General features: G+C 36.6%; 1 protein-coding gene across 3 annotated transcripts; it reads left to right on the forward strand.

The window, feature by feature from the left end:
• The first annotated feature begins 1,003 nt into the window (after window positions 1–1,003).
• On the forward strand, window positions 1,004–19,469 carry LOC113567825 (nuclear GTPase SLIP-GC-like). 3 transcript variants are annotated; one of them, XM_035527677.1, is made up of 20 exons: window positions 1,004–1,102; window positions 3,587–3,607; window positions 4,031–4,054; window positions 4,130–4,228; window positions 4,936–5,041; window positions 5,139–5,361; window positions 5,515–5,730; window positions 5,864–6,058; window positions 6,643–6,821; window positions 7,096–7,138; window positions 7,254–7,358; window positions 7,994–8,090; window positions 8,209–8,342; window positions 14,909–15,079; window positions 15,159–15,313; window positions 17,403–17,547; window positions 17,965–18,073; window positions 18,158–18,291; window positions 18,406–18,490; window positions 18,621–19,469. In XM_035527677.1, exons 3-20 carry the CDS (start codon window positions 4,042–4,044, stop codon window positions 18,674–18,676), a joined length of 2,265 nt encoding a protein of 754 aa, XP_035383570.1. In that variant the 5' UTR covers window positions 1,004–1,102; window positions 3,587–3,607; window positions 4,031–4,041; the 3' UTR covers window positions 18,677–19,469. The 3 variants fall into 3 exon arrangements, with proteins under 3 accessions (XP_035383570.1, XP_035383569.1, XP_035383571.1); XM_035527676.1 differs by lacking the exon at window positions 3,587–3,607; XM_035527678.1 differs by lacking the exons at window positions 1,004–1,102; window positions 3,587–3,607; window positions 4,031–4,054 and having other exon boundaries at window positions 4,143–4,228; window positions 4,952–5,041.
• The last annotated feature ends 4,681 nt before the right edge of the window (window positions 19,470–24,150 follow it).

The following is a 24,150-nucleotide window of genomic DNA, read 5'->3' on the forward strand; positions in this document are numbered from 1 at the left end:
GTTGATACTGATGAAGGAATATATTACAGGTTAATGTGTGGTAGACCTCCCTCTTGCCTATTTCGATACATACACTTAAGATGGAATTTTGACTCATTAAAAATCAATTTAAATTTATTTCAAGTTTCTAAGATAAAAAAGTTCAAATTAATCTAATTTGTATTAATTACATAGTAAACACAAACCCAGTTTTTCTGTATTTTTCTTTAACTTGAACACATGGTAATTATGCTTGCTTGGGCTCTACATTTGCATTTTGTCACGATTAGTCCCTCCCATCTTCCGTGTTTTCCCTGTCTTGTGTATTTTATTTCCATGCCATAGTTTCATTTTCTCCGCCCCTTGTTTGATTTTCCACACCTGTCCCTCATTTAATTCATGTATTTAAACCCTGCCTTGTTCCTTATGTCTTGGCTATTCATTGTGTATGTTTACGTCATTGTGTTTATGTGTTTGGATAATTGAATCATTGTGTTTGTTAAGCTTGTAGTCCATGCCTTCATGTTTCCTAGCCTTTGTTATAGCATGCTCTCCCTGTTTGCCTTCGTGCGTTTTGTTTGTTTCATCATAGATCCGCGTAGTCTCTGTGTTGGCTCTATGACCCTGGACTGCTATAACGACTCTGATTTTGGATTTGCCCATAATAAATCTCGCTCTTCTCTGCACTTGCATCCGCCTCAGAACCGCTCACTGTTACACAATTTGTGTTTCTATCTGCAGTTTTCATGCATATTTTTTGAGCAAGGAGCGGTGAAGGGTCAAGTTGAAAGGAAGGAAAGAAACCCGAGGCAGCCCCATTAACACATAAGTTTTTTTTTATTGTATTTTGCTTACTTGTTTTTTATAATTTGCATCACACTGTATAGTATGAAACATAAGCCTTCTTCATGTCAGATTATAAATTGGCAAATAAACTTAAGAACTGTGGGCAGTGCTCTGTTGTGGGCTGGCACAGAAAGCCTTTTCCCCGGAAATGATGATTGCACATGACTACATAGTACATACCACACCCGTTTGAGTTTTATGTGAGTTCAGCAACTTGCCTATCACCATTTATATTTCTGTTACATCTGCTCTTCCATTCAACACAGCTACATACACAGTAAGTAGACCATTTATGTATTTTGTTGCAACAAGATGTTTAAAACTTCTTTTTCAAGCTTTGGTGCTGTTTGTTTCTGGCCAAGTTGCTTTATTTTTATGTAACGTTTCTTTAATTCTATTGTCATTATCAGTGTTGCCACATTAGAGTGAAATGTATCATATTATTATCTGGGAAGTGGAGTAGTGCTAATAAAAGCTATATTTTTGAGGAAGGAGGGGATGAAGCGTGAAAGTTATGAAACATACTGAGAAGAAACATGAGGCAAGTCCAGTAATGCAAATGGCTTGGGTTTTTTTTTTGTTTTTTTTTTACATTTTCCATTGCACTGCATTGTATGAAACCTAAACATTACTAATGTCAGACTATAGCGTTATCCAGTTTCAGTTATTCAGTTATTTATTATACAAGTTATACAGGCAGGCAGTTTCAGTTATATGGTTATACAGTTTATGTCTCAGGAAATGGGTGGTACAAACAAGGAAATGAAACTTAAGAATTGAGGCCAGTGCTCTGTTGTGTGTTCTCTTTCTCTCTCTCTAAATAAAAAACAAATTTGGTGAATCTGAATAAACAAAGCCTTTCCCAGAAATGGTCCTTCCAGGTTAGTCTTTAGTGGTGTAGTGGAAATACTCTTGGACAGGTTGGAGAAACAATATAATGATTACAGCAATTGCCATGAATCGACTCGGAGGCGAGGGGAAAAGAAGAAAAATCAAGTTTATTCAAAGGCAGCCTGAGGGCATCTCAGTTAAACACACACAAGCATCTGTAAGGGAGAGGTGACTTCCCCCCTTTCTCAGCCCACCTTTATACTGTTCATCGTAAGAAGTGAGAAAAAGGAACAACTCCCTACTAGGAGTTGTGTAGTCTGCACACATCTGAGTTAAGTAGTCTATTTATGTATTTTGTTTTAACAAGATGATTAAAGATTTCTTGTTTAAATTTGAAGCTGTTTCTATGTTGGCCAAGTTGCCAATGTCATTATCATTGTTGCCACATTAGTGTTTATGGTGTTATCCAGAAGTGGGTAGAGTAGCCAAAAAGTAAAAGTTCTGTTACTTTAAAATAATCATGTAAAAGTAGTCATTTAAATTATTTCTTATGTAAAAGTAAGAAAGCATCTTTTAAAAAGACTATTTAAGTAGCAAATTAATTGGAACTCATTTAATAACACAAGGCAACAATTTGTGTGTGTGAGTGTGTTTGTGTGTGTGTGTGTGTGTGTGTGTGTGTGTGTGTGTGTGTGTGTGTGTGTTTCCCACAAACTACAATATGAGGTCCTCATAGTTCTTTTTAGGCTGAATTCAAATCTGTTTTAAAGATGTTTCTCTCAGGCATGGTTTTTAACTAAATTTTACTTGAAGTATATGATATTATTCATAAATAAGACTGTTATTACACTTCAGATATGTTCAAATATCTCTAACATCCCTCTTAAGTGTCCAGTAATAGGTCTTATATATATATATATATGAAGGACACACACACACACACACACACACACACACACACACACACACACACATATATATATATATAGCATACATGTTTCTATGGTTTTCCTGTCTCGTGTGATTGTTTTGCTTCCATATTTCATTTTTCTACCCTTCATTTGTTAGCAATTATTAGTTCATGTACATTAACCCTGCCTTGTTTCCTGTGTGTTTGCTGTTCATTGTAATCCATGCCTTCGTGTTTGAAAGCCTCGTGTATGTGAATTGTAAGCCCGTGTGTTATTCTAGCTGTTTGTTTATCCTTACCTCTGTGTGTTTGACCCAGGACTATTAAAATAACGCTGACTTTGGATTTGCACCTAATATATCTCGCTCTTCTCCCCACATGCATCCGCATCCTTACCACTCACAGTTACACCGATCAAATTAAGTAGACTTTTTAACAGATACTTTCTTACTTAAGTAATAATTTAAATGATTACTTTTACTTCTACTTGAGTAATTATTATTTTAAAGTAACAGTACTTTTAATTGAGTACAGTTTTTGGCTATTCTACCCACCACAGTCTGTACTCACTTCTTACTTGCCGCAACTCATATTACACACTGGGGGAAAAAAAAAAAAAACATTTGATGAGCTTTAGATTCTTTACCAAAATATTGTGGCAAAATACTGACTGATTTCCTGACATACATCAAGCTGTGGTTCCCAATTACTGCTTCATTCCAGTAGTGGGTCTATTTCCCTGAATAAGGTGGGCATGGCTATACAAGCTGATTCTAAACCTAAATTCTAAATTTGCTTTTTATAATGTGTTTAAATTTACCTCAGCATCTGTGATGCTCCTTATTCAGGACTCCATTCTGATCATCAGTCTGTCTGTTTAAGCCTGTTTGTAACTCTCATCCTTTGTGAAGTATTGCCATGGATGTTGCATGTATACCCAGTGTTATCCATTTGTGTCTCTCTGGCTACCCACTTGTTTGTGTCCTGGTTACTGATTCTGCCTATTCCCTGTCTGGATAGTCCACTCTACTCTCTGACTTTGTAAGTTGGATTTTCTCCTGTTTACTCTTGTGCACTCCATCCAGCTACTGATCTTTAATTTGTATCTGATGTTAGATCTGGATTACTCCTTTATTAATAAAGCCTGTCTTACTGATCTTATCTACAAGCATTTAGCTCTAGCCTGTTCATTACAGCACACTAAAAAGTTTAAATATTGTATGCCATTTAGCAGATGCTTTTATCCAAGTCAACTTACAATTACGACTGAGTACAACTTGAGCAATTTAGGGTTAAGGGCCTTGCTCAGGGGCCCAACAGTGGCAACTTGGTGGTGGCGCTTGAACCAACAACCTTCTAGTCAAGTACCTTAACCACTGAGCTAACACTGCCTAAACCACAGACCTCAATTAAAAGCCATTTTGTTCTGTTTCTCATTTGAAATTTTTCTTCTTTCTTCCTCAGGGTAACAGCAAATGGATAATAAAGGTAACTGTTTAAAAACCTTTATTATGGATATTTTTACATTGTTGCAAAGGTCTTCATACTGATTTTCATTAACAGGGAACAAAAGACCATATGAACATGTTACCCCGTCTACTTCACATGAAACAACAAAAAGACAAAAACAGCAGTGTCCTAGCCCAGAGAAGATGGGTGACGGTAAGATTTACATTTTGCTGTTACTGCCAAGATTTTTAAAAAGTCCTCATTTATTACAAGTAAACAGAACAGAAAAAACATTCAGATTTTATTTTTAGCTTTTATTTAGTTGTAATGATTTGTAGTTATACCTTTAACAACCTATGCATGCGTAAATTCACTACAATAAATTCCCAATCAATTAAGGAAAAATTCCAAGTTATAAGTTGTATTAACAATTACAAAATTTACATTAAAGCCTTATTATGGCATGGGACCCCACCCAGAACAAAATACTGAGCAGATTTACAATCCAATAATAGAATTTCAACAAGCCATTGGCATTCTTAGCATGTAGCTGTTTTAAGAAAAACTGCTGCTTTTGAACTGCAAATGACCTTTTAAAGCAGCCAAAATGCAAGACGATTTCCAGCAGTACAATAGCTAACTATGGCTGCGACTGCAGCACTGCATATCTACATGGGCTCTACTTGATTGGAAGTGATGTCTTCCTCCCTTTCATGTTAATTGAAGCAATACTAATGAACCGTGGGTGTCAGGTCATGCATGAGAAAACTATGTTTCAAAAGCCAACCCCAACACTATAAAAACTGGTTAGATACACCCAAATAGTTACTATACTTATGGCTCAGTCTTATATTTATTGACATTTTACATTTCACATGTATTGTGTTTTTGATATTTGTGTGTCTTTCTGTCTTTGCAAGTGACACGGAATATCAGATTGGCCAAATTAATCATGACAAAAGTTAAATATAAACTCAGAAATGAATTTGAAAACAGCTCCACCAAGAAGCTTACTCAATATATCAGGTACAGTAGTAATAGCACCTTAATAGCACAAATGCCAAAGACTGCATAACATTTTTTGTTACAACAGTTTACTTTTCCTATGTATTTTGGTGCACAGGGAAAGTATTTCAAAATTGGATGAAGGCATAAAAAAAAAAACTACTGTGGGAGTGTTTGGGAAGACTGGAGCTGGAAAGAGCTCACTGATCAACGCTGTTCTGGGGGAAAGATACCTGCTGCCATCAGGAACCATTTGTGCCTGTACATCAGTCATCATACAGGTGGAAGCCAATGTGACAGATGCCAATTACATAGCTGTAATTGAATTCATCTCAAAACAGGTAAAAGAATATTTCTCACAGTGTATATGAGGGAAACTGTTTCCACTGCTCCCAATGGCGAAATACGATAGTATTCCTTTATTCACACAGGGAGCTCCTGTTATTTATATCCAATTGTGGTTTTTCTAATTAAAATGTCCCATTAACCTTCAGGAGTGGGAAGATGAACTTGAGACACTTTTGAAAGTTTTATCTGAAGATGATGAGGAGAGGGAGCATGAAATCTTCAGTACAGCAAATGACAAGATTACAGCACTGTATGGAGAGGAAGGTGTTTTTATGACCAAAGAATACCTCATGAACGATGAGCGGTTCTCAGAAATTCCTGAATTTCTCGCATGCCAAACAAAAAATATAACATGCAAGGATGTAAGTTTATGTGGACTTGTTGAGAAGTTTTGTAAAGTGTTTCTCAGTCCAGCTGTGCCTAAAAACAAGATTCTACCTATGTGATTAAGCATTTTTCCTTGTGTTCATGTCTGTATTTTGTTTACACCATCAGGCCTCAGAGCTCTCGGGTATAATTGCTTCTTATGTTCAGCATGACGATTCGAGCCCTGGAGGATGTTACTGGCCAGTAGTGAGGAGTGTGACCATCAAGATTCCAAACTGTAAAGATTTTCTGGAGCATGTTATGTTAGTAGATCTCCCTGGAACTGGAGACTGCAACAAGAGCAGAGATCAGATGTGGAGATCGGTAATCATTTCTTTTAATTTTAAAATGCAGTAAAAATCATGTGTAACATAAACTCTTGCTTAAATGCTTATAACCAGGTTATGACATACTTATTGCATGGAAGGATGGATTTTACATAAAACCATTTTCAAATGGGTCTAGTTTTACACGGGGAGGTGGGGTGATTGTATTTACATTACTCCAGCTCTAGTAAAGTTATTTACTAGTACATATTGTTTAATATTGTTTGATATTTCACTTAACATTGTTTTCATATTGATTTATGCTTATTTTACATTTCTTTTAGGTTTATGAGCATTGTATTTTAGCAGTATCCTAGTTCAGTGGTGCTTTTGACTCTAACCTACTGTACTATGTTAGAGATGACAGGCATTCAGCTACAAATATTTTAATTTCATCCATTTTAAAAGAGAACTCAAAAAATGAATTACGTAGGTCACCAACCTAATAACCTTGTTTTTTGGTATACCTTAAATGTACTGACAAATAAATATCCATATCTGAATGGCCATTAATTGACTGCTTATTACATTATCACATTATGCTTCGTTGTACTAATAAAGTTTAACTTTGATACTCTACAGAAACTGAGAGATTGTTCTACAGTGTGGATTGTAAGTGAAATAACTCGTGCTGGTTCTGAAAAGGAGGCCTGGGAAATTCTGTCCACCAGTATAAGAGACATGGCACAAGGTGGAGAGTGCAGCAGTATTTCATTTATCTGCACCAAGACTGATGACATCAACCCTCAGAGCTACATGAGGTTAATAATGGTTCATAATTCTCATAACAATGTTACAATGTTATATCTACTGCTTTCATATAATAGAAAGGAACTGGAAAACATTTAGCACACTTCCTGTTTAGCATTCATTATTTAACAATTATCTGAATTGAAATAGATTTGGTTTAACATACATTAATGAAATTATATATATATATATATATATATATATATATATATATATATATATATATATATATATATATATATATTCACTGGAATCTTTAAACTAATAAATACATTTTGAATATAGATCTGCTAAGCTCATAGATGAAGACTTTCATATCACATCAGAGGTAATAATGTATTTTTAGTATTTTTAAATAAATAAATATGCTGAAAAATATTTTAAAGCCAGCATGGATGATGTTACCATATGTAGTGCATAAACAAACATTTTCTACTTTACAGGACCCTCAGTGTACCAATAAGAGAAAAATTGCATGCATAAAACACAGAAATAACAAAGCTAAGGAAAAAGTGAGGAAGAATTTTAATCAGCAAGACACAATAAAGGTACTTTTCTTCAGTTGTTTATTGTAGAATCACAATGCAGACAGATATTTGGTATGAGAAGCTGTTTCATGTTGGCATTACGTATAATGATAAAATACATAATATGATAAACATTATCAAATGCAGTTTCTATTAAATATTTAAGACTTCATAGTATGGTAATTTATGGTATATATGCTATTATATAGTAATCCTTCATGTTATATTCTGTAGATAGTATTGCAATTATATGTATGTGTGTGTGTATATATATATTCCAATCATGAGGAAAGAGGAGGGCACAAACCTTGTGTTAGTATACTCAGTAAATGCTGTCAACTCCTGATCCCTTTGTTGGTTTTTTTCATGACTTTACTATAGACCAAAATAAAATCCACCCGCATTCTTCTTCCATCCTTCCTTCAACAATCTTAAAACTTCCCAGATATAGGAGGACTCTTTCCTCAGGCTTTAAGGAATTTTCAATTAATTCACCAAATATTCTCTAGTTTGTCAGTTTGTCAATAGTCCTACTTTTACACAGTTAAGAGGCATTTTCAAGGATAAGATAAATGCCTACTATATAACGCAAAAGTTGTAAGCTTTAAAATATGCTTAACTCTCACGCCGTGGTTTTCCTCTCATCTTTCCATTAGAAACATTTCAATTGTGATGACAAATTCCTTTCTGTGTTCACCGTGAGTTCTGAAGAATTCATCAAAGAAAGTCCACTGTTGAAACCAGAGGATACAGGTAAATACATACATTCTTCTAGATATGATGAGGTTTATGAACAAATTAACAGCATCAACACAAAAGACATTGATAAATAGTTGGACTGAATGGTATTGTGTAACCTGAACCTATGCAGAGATCCCTAAACTCAAGAACCTCCTGAGGATGTACAATGATACTCACACAAATGAAACAGCAAATCTCTATGTCTCCGGTGCACTTGGAATCCTCTCCCTGATTGAAGGATTTAAGGACACCGACACTGATATGGTAAGTAACATCACTGAATTAAAGTCTTGGCACTACTGTTATAGGAAAAGATGTTCCACATTCACCACTTACTGTATCTCTACACATTTATTTGGAAACATTATTTATGATGGCAGACCCCTTTGGTGTCTACTCAACACAGCAGAGACAATGACGCACATAGATTTTTTTTAATCATTTATTATTTTATTATTTAGCAGCAGTGCTCCAACAGGTCAGCTGTGTATAAACTACAAGGCAGCATAACATTTAGTATGACAAAGCAATTATCATTATACCATTATCTGTAAGAAATGTTAAAACAGCTACCTGGTACATCATCTGGAGAAGAGAACTATATGAAACATATATAAAATATGCATACTCTGGCCATGATGAAGACCAGGCTATATTTTTCATATTAGTAGGTAATCTAACATTTCACATAATGTCGCTGATTAAAAATCATCTTATGTCGGCAGAGGTGTCAACACTAGTAGACCTATGAAACATTTCAAAGCCAAGTTTGGAGATGAATATATGTATAATGACATATGTATAATGAAAGGCAGAAAAGAGCAATTTTGCAGAATGTAAGGTGGAACTTTTTGTAGTAGAGACTGAAGTGAAGGAAAAACATGTTTGGTGGCCTCAACAGTGGCATCACTAATAATCACAAGTTTGAGTCACATTGCAGTTTGGGTTGGCTGAGATATCCTTTCCTGTTATCTAATTACCTCTGGAAGCAACCAGTTTCCAGTAATCTGAGGGTTTTTAAGACCTATAAATGGACAGGTATTGCTCAATTTTGAAAGGTTGATTTTTCTAAAACCGTGTCCAACTCAGTACATAGTTCCAAGAGAATAACTCCTTGTAAGAAAATCTTAGTGGTCTCTAAAAACACATTGTCACCTTATTTAATTGGTGTGGTCTTTTAACAATGCCCAAAAAGCCACTGTGCTCTTGACAATGTAGAATCCATTCTAGCATTTTTATAAATCTATGAATCTGTGCAAATGTTTTACTCTCAGTTAATCCAAAATGTTAATAAACCTCAAACTTGAATATTTAAGAACGTAAAAGTGAGGTTATTGTCACAATCAGTCCCTTCCATCTTCCGTGTTCTGTGTTTTCCCTGTCTTGTGTTTAGTTCAATTCCACGTGTTTTACAGCTGTTTTCAACTTATAAATATCCTATTACCAGCCTATAATGAACTAAAATTTCATTAAGAGAGGGGACTCTCAAATTCTAACCAGTTTCTAACAGCTGCAAATAGTTATCTAGAGCAATAAATATGAATACAAAGAAACAGGCTAATTCACTGGTCTATACAAATCAAGAAAAATCAGACAAAACACTGTTTAGGCTTGAATGTTTTTCATGAATAAGTAGCCTATATGCAGTAATTATGGAGCTGCATAATTTAAAAGGGACTGTAATGTGTGAGGGTGATGAATTTCTTATATTGCTGTAATTCCCTACTTTGGATATTACCTCTGCCTGTTCACGACCACGCCTTAGATTACCCCTGTTAAACTACACTGCCTGGCCAAAAATAGGTCACCACCTGGATTTACTAAGCAAATAGGTAAAAACCTCCCATTGGATAATTACTGCATGGGTGATTGTTTCAGCTGGCAACAAGTTATTTAACTCTAACTGATGCAGCGAGTAGCTTCTCATTTGTTAAAAAAACATCCTGTGGGCATGGAAAAGATGTTAATCTGTTTCAGAAGGGTCAAATTATTGGCATGCATCAAGCAGAGAAAACATCTAAGGAGATTGCCGATGGTCCAAATCTCCCATCATCAATACAAGATCTTGGGGAAAAATTACTGCAACTCTGGACAGAAATAAATGTTGTGACATTGCAGAAGCTTGTGGAAACAATGCCACAGCGAATGCATGTTGTAATCAAAGCTAAAGGCGGTCCAACGAAATATTAGAGTGTGTGACCTTTTTTTTGGCCAGGCAGTGTATATCCATTTTAATGCACACAACACCAACTCTGTTCACTCAGCCTGACAGAAGATTTCACCACCTATGGAGTCAGCAGGTACAAGTATGTTACCAGATACCTTAGTTGCACAAAGCCAGCTACTGAGCCAGAATCATGAGCATCTCAAGTGCCTGAGCAATATGGTGGAGGAGCTCATGAGGCAAACGCAACAACTCACCTCACCTTAATTGATGCATTGCTTTGCAACGCTAACTAGCGTGAGAGCCCCCAGCCAGCCATTTGACGCTACAAGTGCCATGTTGACTATAGGAGGGCACCAGAACCAAATTTCTCACACAGAGAGTATGGCTATCCACTCAGGCTCTGTGTATTAAGGGTTGCAGTAATTTGAAATCACGATACCTAGGTCCCCAGGTCCTCGGATGGTTCCCTGGCTTACATCATTAAAGCCATTCTTGATTTGAGATGACGTGGTAACGAGATACAGTACCCCATAGACTGGGAGGGTTACAGACTGGAGGAGCGGTGTTGGGTTCCCAGTAGGAATGTGCTGGACCTACTGATGTGCATCGATTTTCATTTGCATCCTGACAAACCCAGTCCTCATCCCAGAGGTTGTTCTCATGGCTGTTCAGCCTTGCCTGCTGACTAGTACTCCTTGGGTACTGTCACGCCTTCTGCTAGTACACCATCTACAGCATTACCCATAAGCCTCCTGTGTGTTCCCAGTCACCTGATTATTAGCCTGTCATGTGCTCCCTAATATGTTCCATATATAAGCCCTCCTGTTTGTGTGTGTCTTTGTGAAGTCTCATTTGCCTGTCTTACATTTCTGAGCCATAGTTTATTTTTCAGTCTTTTCCTTGTGTATTGGATTTCTGCCTGCTTATTTGGATTACTCTATTAATGACCATTAAAATCAATAGCAAAGAAAACAAAAAACCTTTATTACACATGAACACGTACACACAAAATTCTTCAGTTCATCAATTAGAAGCATATGTAGCCTATAAATATGCTCAAAATTATACATAATTTCCATGTATGAATAACAAAGAATGGACATACATAAAAGAAGGCATAAAAGAAAACAGAAATCAGTTGGTGGAGGAGGATTTGGAAATACAGAGAAGTGTTGTTTACTAAAGCTAGTGGTACTTTAACACAGACAAGAAAAACCAATGGAAAGACATTGCAAAGAGCCTTAGTGCATGCAGTGGTAGGAACAGAATGAATGTCTGGAGAAGTAGGTGTGTGCCTAAATGAGTTTCCATCAACCTCACCACAGCCTGCCTCTCCAGCTTCTCCTACCTTCAGTGCTCCCTCAACTGCAGGGACCTCAGAGGCAAAGCCTTCAGACACAGGGCCATCACACGCAGGGACTTCACACACAAGGCCTAGTCCACAGGCTTCACCAGCGAATGCCTGTGGATGTAGTGCTGAGTTGATCACACTGGACAAAGAGAAGCTTCAGCTTGAAAAAGAACATCTCCAGATGAAACATGAAGAACTCCAGTTGAAATGGGAAAAAGTACAGCAGCGAGAGAGGCATCACCAAGAGCTGGTTCGACTAAAAGAGGCTAAAAGAAACATCCTAGCTAAACAATTAGCACGTGCAGAAGCACAGTTCAACAGACCCTCAATTGCCATGCCAGTTTTCTTGCCTTCAGGGCCAGGTGAGTATTAATAATGTAAATATGACCATTTATAGGCTTTGTGCAGTATTCCTGAATGATAGATCCAGTAATTAATAACATGATATGTTTTAGATCTTACAATAATTAATGTATTCTCTTGCCAGACACCAGCCCAAGAGACCAAATGGAGACTCCTGAAATATTCCATGCTATATAGTTCCAGTTATATTTATGTATACATGTGCTTATGTTTTACTTTTGCATTATTTCAATTATTATTTATTTATACATTTTTGAATCTCATGACTGGAAATGTGACAACCCCAAAAAAATGTTGTAAGAGGAATAATACAGTGGCAAATTCAGTGAGCATATTACAGTCATAAATGTTTTTAAAATGGTACACAAATCAATTTTAAAAAGTATTGCTGACAATATGCATTTCTCCCCATGTAATTCAGTTGCATCTTCTGCCTGTCTCATCAACTTTGTCCTCAATGTCATGAAGGTTAATGCCAGCATGCACTGCAATGGTTGCATTTATACACACACTGATAATCCATGTTAACTGAAATGGAATACATCAATGTATATACTCAGTTAAAATCATCTATTCCAAATGATGCTTTCCAAATCCAATTTCTATCCAATTGAATGACGTGGGTAATCCTATACATAAATCATTAAATAGAAGAATAAAAGCCATGTAAATGCCTGTGGCACAGTAACTGGGCCCTACAGTTCCAGTTGAGCCCTTTGCATTAGGGTGTGAGCTCTGCAGTGACGAGGCAGGAGACAGTGAGGGGCGTGAAAGGAAGCATTTTAATGAGAACAAAAAATAAATCAAATGAAAAAAAAACAAGGGGTCTAACCAAAGCAAACAAGAAACACAAGGAACGAGTAAAAAAGATGAATCTTAGAGCTTAGCTAAAACACAACATGAAAACATAAAGGATAAGATAATGAATGAATATTCATTATATTCATTTATTTATTCATAAACAGCAACAGTGATAGACAAAGAACAGGAGAAACGACAGAGTAGTGATAATGACAATATCCAACAAACAGAACAACAGATTACATTTACATAAAACACAAACAGGAAAAGCTTTAGGCAGATTACACAAGAGAGGTATAACAAAGCATACAAAGGGGAAACAATCAAGTATTTGACTGGTAATAAACCGGTACAATAGGAAGAATTACAGAGTGAAACCAAAACAAAACAACACATGGCAGGCCACGATGCCAGGGGAGGGGCAAATGTGACACAGGGCTTATGCTACACAACTCAAATAGATCCTTTAACTTACCAATGTCCCTCCCCAGCCACTCTAGGTTGACATTAGAAAAGACTTTAACTTTTTATGTATTCAGTGTTTTACTGATGGTAGCTATGAAAATACTCAGTAAATTCAAGAACAAAAGTGGAGCTCAAAAATTACTTTTACATTTTTTTCCCACTAGAGCCCAGAAGATTTAGGCAACTGGTCATGTTAAAGTACACTAACTGTCACTCTACGCATGCACATAATTTTGGATCTGATTACTTGTAATGTGCATGTAAATGGACATTTTTATTAGATTGTTGAATAGAGTGTGCATACACTGTGTGCACAATTATTAGGCAAGCTGTATTTTTGAGGATTCATTTTATTATTGAACAACTACAGTACTCTCGGTCAATCCAAAATGTTAATAAACCTCAAACCTGAATATTTAAGAAAGTAAAAGTGAGGTTATTGGCACAATCTGCCCCTTCCATCCTCCGTGTTCAGTGTTTTCCCTGTCTTGTGTCCATAGTTTTGTTTTGTATTCACATTGTTTGATTACTTACACCTGTCCCTCATTTCTAGTTAATGTATTTAAACCCTGTTGTGTGCCTTGGTCCGGGCTGTCCATTGTTTGAATTTGTGAATGTGGTTCATTATGGTTGTTTCTTTGTACCCTGTGCCTTTGTGTTTATCTTAGCCTTTATGTTTCCTAGCCTTTGTTATAGCCTGATTCCCCTGTTTGCTTTGGTGCCTTCATGTGTTTGTTTTGTTTAGTCATGTATCCTCATACTCTCCATGCAAAATTACAGAATTAACTCACAGTTCTGCTATTGATGGCATCCAATATGATTGATGGCATGTAGGCATGTACCCATGCAGTCAAGCCAGGCTAAAAGACTAACCCCTAGTTGCCTAGCTCTGCCATTCTCCAGTATGAACTTAGGAACTGCTGCATTAGTGTGGGGGGTAAAATGCCACCCATACTACCTCCCCAGAGAATTTACCATTGTGTTAATTGCAGTGGTGTACATTCCACCTGTCACCACCATGATGGATGCACGGAATGAATCTTGAATTTACCATCAGCATGCAGAATATTGTGCAAATAGTATCACTGACTTTTACTCCAAGCACTGCATCCACTGCATCACCAGCATTGTGAATGATCCCTCCCACCTTCCTCTTAAATTTTTACAAATAAACTAGGGTGACAGTGTCTTGAATACACAGATAATGATTAGACAACAAGGAAGAGCTAAAACAGGAGAATGATAAAAAAGAAGGAGGCAGCCAAAGGTGGTTTTGTCTGGAAGTGCTATGACAATACAATATGCATAAACTTTTTTTTTTTTGCTTGTTTTTTTTTTTTTTGGTTTTTTGGGTTTTTTTTTTTTTACCAGGAGAGAATGTACATATTAAAAAATCAAATAAACATCTTAAAACACTTGATGACCTCTACATAATATTTGAACCACTGCTAGTGGGAATTTCACATTAAATTACCACAAGGCCTTTTTGGAGTCTTCTTGCTGTATTATACTGATGTAGTTAGACACTTTAAAGTTCATTTACAATATTGTTCCCATTATGACATGGCTAAATGATGCTTTATTTCCTTACATAATTTGCTTTATTTTACAAACAATAATTATTATACTATACATACTTGCACTTACTAGGTAGTTCTCACATTATGTATATTTATATTCCAGAGAGAGAGATTCAATTTGTATGAGAAGCTAAAAATAAATCTTCAGGATGCAGATCAACACATGCAGGAATATTACATGAATGTTTACCAGTATCTGAAAGAACATCTTTCAAATGGAGCAACAGAATCTGAAGGAAACTGTATTGAAAATGCAAAAACAGTAATAGTACCGGTGAGTGGTTTCTTTCAGTCATCTATGCTTAGTTTAAAATGCCTTATTTCATGCTGACAAATTTCTTTTATCTACTCAGAAAAGAAAGGATGGTCGTGGATTTCACAGAACCCTGACGGCATTGTGCAAGAATGATGGATACTACAGGTCTAAGGCTGGAGAAGCAGATCTCAATGGATGCTTGGTCAAACGCATGTACAACCACATTGATAAAGAATTCAGTGACTTCTTCTCGTGAGTACTGAATTGAGTTTAGTTTTTATTTCTCTAGTGTTTTATAAGACTTCTGCAATTTGATAACACAAACGATGTTGTTACACATCAATATGGGCAAAGTTAGACCTCTTTTAGGGGTTAGGTTCCGTACAACAGCCTGAAACCTGAATCATAATTTGAGTCTGAAAGATTTAATGTTTGGGTGATCTGTTAGAGTATTACCGATCGCTCTGCCCTGCTTTGCTACAATTTCAATCAGATTGTCTCATGCTATGTGTGAGACAGAAGATCTCTGTCAGAGAATGTTGCTGAAGCCTGTAACTTCAACATAAAAGTACATAAAATGCATAATTTGGATATCTGTTACAACAGTCCCAAATAAAATCACAATGACATACATGCTAGTGAGGAACTCTAATGACTGATGCACAATTACTAATGTAACATTACTTATAAAAAATAAAAAAAACTTCTGCCTAAACAATTCAACATTTAGGGTAGGTGTTAATGAATGGCTTGTTCTTTTTCATTTTCGCTATTCTTCTAGAGGGCTTAGACCTCCATTCACAAATGTGTATTTATGCCTGTGTCACTGACTATTGCTCTGCACTACTTTGCTAAAATCCCAATAAGTTTGTCACACTATGTCTGAGAAAGAATGTGTCTGTGTAAGAGAATGTTACAGAATGTCTGTGTAAGAGAATTTTTGCAATGAATGGGGTCCCCCCATTCATATATTTCTAGTGACACCCCAGCACATTCATAAGGTTCAGACATATAATTAATGTGCAAAGTTAGAATGTGCTATGTATAAGACCAGTGACATAGGTTTCATTTAAAATTATTGGGGGGGGGACATGCCCCCACGCACCTATGTGCTCTAGATAGATAGATAGATAGATAGATAGATAGATAGATAGATAGATAGATAGATAGATAGATAGATGAAGAAAAATCGTGCGTACAACAAGCAGGCTGATTATATGAAACATTCATAAACGGTGACTGATGGAGATCACATACATTCAAACATCGACCAGGAGAAGACAAGAAAATGGGGCTTAAAAACAAAACTAATTAGCACACAAACAAGGAACAGGTGACCATAATCAAAGCACGACAGGGAATCAAACAAGAAGGTGGAGCTAATGGAGAGAAAAAAAGCAGGAACCAAACCAAGCAACACATAGAGGCGTCACCATGGGAAACCGTCACAAAGGGATAATGTGGTAACCAATGAAGTTCTTATGATTGGACAGTTTACATAATTATATAATTTATGTAATATATATTTCACATATATTTACATAAAAACAACTTTGTTTGCCAAAAAATGTAGAGCACTAGTATGGGAGGACAAAAAGCAGAAATCTTAGCTTAATGACAAGGCAAGGCAACACCAACTTAAATACTTAACTATTGGTTAATCACAGAACTAGCACTATTTTGACTGCAAAAACTGGCTACACAAGGAATTATGGGAGGTTGTAAAAAGGTCTTTCAATGCTGCTATCTAGTGTCAGCCAAAGCTCAATCTGGCTTCTCCCAAGCGTTTTCCTTATACTGTCTCAGGGAGGTTTTCTTTGCCAATTTTGCTTTTGCCTTGCTCATTAGGAGTCTTGACCTGAATATCTATAAAGCTGCTTTGAAAAAATGTATGACATATAAATGCTATATAAATTAAACAAATAATTTACTTGAATTGTAGTATCAGTAACTTAACCGAAACCTAGCTGACAGATAGACCTAGTTATTTCAAGGATAGCAGCTTTTTAATTCTGTTAACTTTGCATTTATTGTGTGTTTACATGTTCCCAAGTATGGGGGATTGGGCCCCAGGTCCAAAAATACACATATGTTTCTTCTAGAACTTGAACACATATCTGGTGTATCTGGGGCTAGAAATAGCATACATCTCTTAGGGGGAACTATTCTTGTAGAGTCTTTCACAATATAAATATAAATAATCTAATAAAGATTTCCTTTGTCACATCAGGAAAACCTAGACTAAACTGAGAAACAAATTTATGAAAGGGTTTGACCTTCATGGACGTGTATATCATTTTTACTACTAGATCATTAGTATCTCACTCTAACTTTTTTACAGGGACCTCCAGGGGAATGTAATTGATGTAACTGAGAAGTCACTGCAAGCAAACATTAACAGGTTTACTATAATCACAGATGACTTGTTGCATAGCTATGAAAATTATCCAGTGCTGAGCCACATGTTGAAATTCCTTAAAACTGAGGTAAAGAAGTCAGTACAATCTATCATCATAATATACAATAATTTAATTTACACAGTATTCCATACTATCTAATCACAATCGTCTATATGTGATGTTACATGATAACCATGATAGATGTCATACATTTTTAATACAGTTTTCAGTTACTTCCTGGAAACTGCTTGCTCCTATAGTTGTTTTTTCTTCAGCCCCACTGCAGCATGTTGAAAAGCAAACACTGCTAGACCTTCAGTCTCCTGTTTTTGGTTGTGATAGATATTGCATCCAAATGTGTATATTTTTAGTGATATTGGAGCATGATTATCTTACAAGATCCTTTCTCCATTTTGCATTTAGTTCATACAGTACTAATATTGTTCTTGAACTGTCAGTTATCTAACTTAAAATATAACTATTTTTATTTGGTGATTCAAAAAGGAAAAGAACCTGAAAGTGATGCTTAAACCACATATTCTTCAGCGAAAAAAGAAGATATATGCTTCGCTTGCTGAGTCCATTAAAGCTTCAATGCAGCCTTGCTATCAGAGTAAGCTACTGCTCATGTGAACAGTTAGACTTCTGAATCCTCATGTAATCCTGTGAAGAAGTGAACGCTGTTATACTGCTTTAGGAGCTGCTAAAGATTTTGGACCGGGCTCAATGAAAAGGAAGCAGGCTGTCCTGTTAGAGCACATTGAGTCATCAAGAAACACAATGTTCAAGGAAGCACAGGAGCACATGCTTAAAACATTTGATGATGAGATGGTATTTGTATTTTTGCACAGAATGTAAATTACTAGCTTTCAATACATAAGAAATCTAAATTCCATGTAAATGTCTTATGAAAATACTGAAATGCTGATATGTTCCTTTTAAAAGAATGAAACCTTCATGGAGATAAAAGCAAGGCTAAAGGAAGCAATGGAGCATTCACTCCGTGATGTAAACACCTTGCCTCGCATGGGTAAGTGATTCTTTAAGCCTTTTCAAGTGCAAGGCCTTTTCTTGCCATAATATTATTAAGAAATGGTACCCACTTACAATTTAGATAAATAACAAGGTGATATATTCTGAAATATATTTTTATCTTATAGATGTTTGTGAAGAGATCCAACAGCTGAAGAAATTAATTACTCACATCGATGACTAGTTGGCTACAAAAGAATTATATGAATGTTGTCTGTGCATCTAATCAAACTCCACTGGTGCTGACACACCTGCTAGTGTTATTCTTCAAATATGTTGTCTGTAGCCCAATATTTTAATAAGAAAATATTTCTGTTCCTTTTAATTATGCCCTCATGAATTATTACCTAAAGTTCTGATAATCACCTAATGCTTAAGATTTTTTATTAACTATACAAACGTGTTTGATTTCTATTTTGGTATTACATCTTTTTGGCCTTTAGAATGATATGTGTAGGTTGACTATGGTTTGCTTAGTGAAACATGATATCTATGTTTTGGCACAATAATAAGTCAACTGTTGCTCCTAAATTCCCAGATTGCTAGTTTTAAAGTTCAAAATAGACAATAAAGATGCAGATTACATAATTAGTTAGAAAATAGCTGGGTTAAAGATAACGTGCATTTGAGACACCATCCAGAGATTGTCTGAGGATGGTACTTTTTCAAGGCCAATTATATAATTTCCCACCTTTTTTACATACAGTTATTTGCAGTTTCCACCATGATGTCCAACTTATACATTATTTACCATTATGCAAATTGATTTTCAATACCAATACCATTTGCAGCTTGGTACCATTACAATCCAAGAGAAGACTCTTTAAAAAAAAAGAACAAGCCAACTCAATTAAGTTATTTATGTTTGTATGACAGATGTCTGTCATTAAAGTTATGTTGGCTTTCTTTAGTTCTTGTTAGTGCACATTTATGTTTGGTTTCCTTTCATTACTTAAATTAAACGTTTTAGTTGGCGAGTCATGTTTGCTTCCTTCTCTTTTCATGCATGTTCTACACCTGTGATAAGGCTGTGACAAGAATGGCCAGTGTTCACAGTGGCTACAAAAGGCCATACCCCAGACAACGGATGATTAATACGTTCTACTGCAGGTTCGAAAAGCCCAGCACCACACGCCTATTCAACCACAACACACGTCATCAACACCCACCTACCCGCTCAGTCTGCCCTGAAGATCTGCGAAGAAGATGTGTGCCGCCTCTTCAAAAATCAAAAAGTGAAGAAGGCACCTGTCACTGATGGAGTTTCACCTTCTTGTCTGCCAGCCAGTGCAGACCAGCTGGCACCTGTCTTCACAAAGATCTTCAACAAATCAGTGGAGTTGCGTGAAGTACAATCATGTTTCAAACGCCTCCACACTAACACCTATACCCAAAAAAGCCACCATCATTGGGTTGAATGCCTACAGACCTGTTGGTTTGTTTTATACTATTTTGAGTGTCTACCAGAGAAGGAGTTTCTGTGTTTTTTAAGGGGTAGACACATGATGGAATGTAGCCAAAAGCCATCCCTATTTCAAAAAGCTATTCAGTGTGTACATTTAACAATAAAAAATAAATAAAAAACATAAATCATAAATCAAAATCCAAAAAAAAAGAAATGCATGTTCAGCTTTTCAGATGGAAATATGTAACATAATCTTATTTTAAATTTTAGAGTATTTAAAAGTCATTTAAATTTGAAGGAAAGCAAGTGAATATACTATATATTGTGGTTACTTCAAACAAGGTTAAGTGAGTATGAAACGTTTCATTCCAGCACAGCCCAAGGTGATTTCTTTTTCATTAGTATTTTTTGTAGTGCTCGTTAATTACTTGTAAGGCAGACAGTGAACAGCAGATGGCGCCATTTAGAGTAACGTCATTAATGCGTTCCTTACTGCAATCTCTCAGGAAATGTTAACTTCACTTTTTCAGCATTTGGCATATATGCTTCTCAAGATCCACTTACATACATTCATCAGTATGCCAGCATACCTGCTCCCTGGGAACTAGTTTCTTGCTCGACCTCCACATTTCCTTATGCAATGTTGCATGTCTTCTGCGACAGGCATGATTGAGTGTCAGCAAATTGGTTGGGGTGACATGCGGAGAGAACATGACAACAGCTTTCTGTGGTATCGTTCCCTTGGGGAATATGACCCAGTGAAGTAGATTTGGCCTCTGTGAGTTGAACCCCAGAGAACCTTAGTGTAAGTGGGAGAGTCAGAAGGAGATTTGCCCCCTCCGATATTCCCCAAAATTATATGCTGTGTTTGTAGCATGGAGGGGGGAAGGGGGTCAGGCCCACTTATAATGTCACTGAGGCCCACTCATATTAAGAGGCACCGCATTTGCCTGAACCTTAAAGACATACTGATAAAAATGTGTGCAGAAGGCTATACAGAAATTGGGTTCTATCCATTTTAAAGGGTTTGTGTTCATTTTTATTTCCCCTTATATTTCACTTGCAGTCTTCAAACACAGACTGAAGACCCATCTATTTGTGGAATATCTAAATGACCACTGAACCTGCACTTATGTTGAGTAACTGAAACTCAGCTCTAGTACTTATTGTAGGGTATTGTTTATTGCTCGTATTGTTGTTTGTTATAGCGCTTATGTGTTTTGCACTTCTAGGCATCAGCACTGATCCCTGTATTTCAACAGCATTCTGGTTCAATGGTATCTTGGACTCTAACTTACTGTAGTGGCTAGGATACATTCTGTGAGTAAATGACAAAGCAGTTCTGTAAGTCTGCTGTAAGAGCGTCTGCCAAATGCCATAAATGTAAATGTAATTGTAAAGGTGTTTGGGCAAAGTATGAAAGTTGGATGTGCCCCCAACCCCACCTTTGCTTCACTGTCAGCCAGCTAGACTGCACATTTGCTAATTGGCATATGATAGATGCTTTATGGCACAATAACACATGCTTGTCACATGTTCAACAGTAACTCATACTTTACCACTAGATTTTGAGCTAGATGTTTGGTTTCTTAAAAAAATGTGGCAATTTCCACACCAAAATGATTAAATCCTGAAAGGATTTAATAATAAAAACATACTTTATAAAGTTTAAATGGTTATATGAAGAATTATTTGGGCCCCCTTATTCATTTTGAAGACCATTCCATATGCATATTACATAGTACTGTAATTCTTACCCTAACATTAACACATCAATGTTTGTGTCCTACAGCTGTGTTGTGTCATGTGAGTTGTTATCCTATCTTATCTTACGTCAAGGCCTGTGTAGGATGGTGATGGATGAGATCTCAGATCTTCATTCTCAGTATTCAGTAACAGCTTATGAAGCAGTAGCTGTCAGAGATCTGCTTCACTAGGCTAACACTACCCTGATGATGGGGAAGTTATAGCCCTGCTATTCCGGGTCTGTTGTCCACCACTAACAAGGCTGCCATCCAGTCTCTCTCTCACCCTGTCTAGCACACACACTCTCAGTCACTGGGACGCATACACACCTGCCTCGTGCTGATCCTTCAGTAATTCAAGTGGTGACACAACCATAGCTCAAAGACTCAGTGATTAGAGAAGCCCTGTGGAACATTTCGCAAGCATCATTTACACCCTGAACGCGTGACACAGCTTCATTCTGGGTAACAGGGCTCATGACCACGTGCTGACATAAAATGCATCTATGTATGAGTATAGCACAAGCTGAATTGGATCACTTGTTTCCGGCGGCGCCCATGTGCTCGTCCTTTCATCAGGATAGCATTAGTCAGCATGCGAACCCTCGTTCTCTCCCTCAGCCTGCCTGTTCCTGCCCTGGCCTTGCAGCCACGTCAGGCATCTTCATTAGAGGCAGACGGCTGCTCTTTTGTCTCCTGCTTGCTGGCTGGCCTCACGGCGTCTCCCATTTCAACCGATCGGGCGACAGAATGCAAGTTATGGCACTGCACCCCCCTTGGTGGAGCGCCTGGCATCTGGCACCCGCGAGGGCATGAGATGGGTTCAGCCATGTCGGGCAATGCCAGACAGTTTGGATAAAGTGCATGAACTTTTGCCCTTGGCTGTGAACATGCTCTGCAACTTGTGGGCTGATAGCCTTTGGATTGTGTGAAATGGTGGGATGTTCTTGAGTGCTACTTCACGCATTAGTTTTGTAGATGAAAATATAGCTCTGGTGAGATTTTCAGAAAAAAATTATCTTACTTTTTAAGAACAGTACCTGTTGACAGGGTTATTGGATTTAAGGCCATGCGTAATGGCCATTCTTAATCTGGGATGGAATTAAAGAAATGACTAGGCAAAAAAAAAAAAAAAAGGTTTTTCAGAAAAGATAAATGAATACAGGAAAAATACTAGTAAATTGTGGCAGTCTCTCAAACAGATAGAGTACAGAAAAAAGTTGAAAACTAAAAAACAGTCATATTAATTTGGAGTTTGAAACTAAGATGGTATCAGAAAAAAAAGGTGGCAGAGAGTTAAACAGTTGCTAGGAGACTGATATAACTGGAGGTATGGAGAGAAATTTGACGATTATAAACAACAAAGGGTTATGGTTCATAGTTTTTCTTTTAAATATGTGACTAAGGAAGTTGTAATAGAAGGGCGTAAGAATTTAAGTTGTCTAAAGCTACAGGTATTGATAATATTCCCGCTAGGTTAATAAGAGATGCTGCCGAGTTAATTTCCACAAGCATTATGCATATTATAAATTTGTCATTATAATATTGACATTTTCCTACACAGTTTAAAGTTGCTAGGGTGATTCCTCTATAAAAAGGTAATAAATTAAAAGAGAATCATAGGCCTAAATGTATTTTGAGTATTTTATCAAAGATAAGTGAAAAATAATTAAACAGATTTTTATTTAAGTGGTTATTATCATATGAATGTCAATCTGGTTTTAGAAAGTTTCATTCTACTGATACATGTTTATTTAACTGATTTTGTTAGGAGTGAGACAGATAAAGGGAATTTGTGTGGTATGGTAATCTTAGATTTGCAGAAGGCTTTTGATATCATTGACTGTTTAATTATTTAAGTTAAAAGTTATGGATTTTAATGATTTGGTGGTTAAGTTTATTTTGTGCAGGTGAAAGACAATCATAGTTATTCTACTAGAAGAAGAAACACAGATTTGGTTCCACCTGGATTTAAACATAGAGTGGGTATGTAGCTGCATCTCTGTGGAATCAGTTGACAAGGTGTTTTAAAATGACTACTGAATTTGCTGCCTAATATGGGATTTGATGTTGTGTAAGGGATCACAAGTCTTTGGACTTTTGTGTGTTATCCATGACTTTTATTATATATATTTTTCATATCCTTAATGACATTTTAAATTGTCATGGTAAGACCACACTTTCAGAAGTTAAGTTTATCGTGGTGATTCCTTCAAAATTCATTTTAAAGCCTCTAAAGTGTAAGTTCAATGTTTAATGCATCTGGACATTTTTGTACTTATGTAACTTTTATGGACTACTGCAGAAAAAACACACCCCAGCGATGTTGGCCAGCATGTGTGTGTGTTAGTATGTTTAGGGTGGTAAAAGACAGCGATGGTGGGGGATGGTGGTAGGAACAGCTGTGAAGGAGGGAGAGTGGATCTCACAGCTGTGGAGGGCCACTACGTTCTTCATTTGAACCAGGGTAGTGGTTTGGAACCCCAACTTGCTCTGCTACAGCTGGGT

This window comes from Electrophorus electricus, chromosome 6, assembly GCF_013358815.1.
Source record: "Electrophorus electricus isolate fEleEle1 chromosome 6, fEleEle1.pri, whole genome shotgun sequence".
Classification (NCBI taxonomy): domain Eukaryota; kingdom Metazoa; phylum Chordata; class Actinopteri; order Gymnotiformes; family Gymnotidae; genus Electrophorus; species Electrophorus electricus.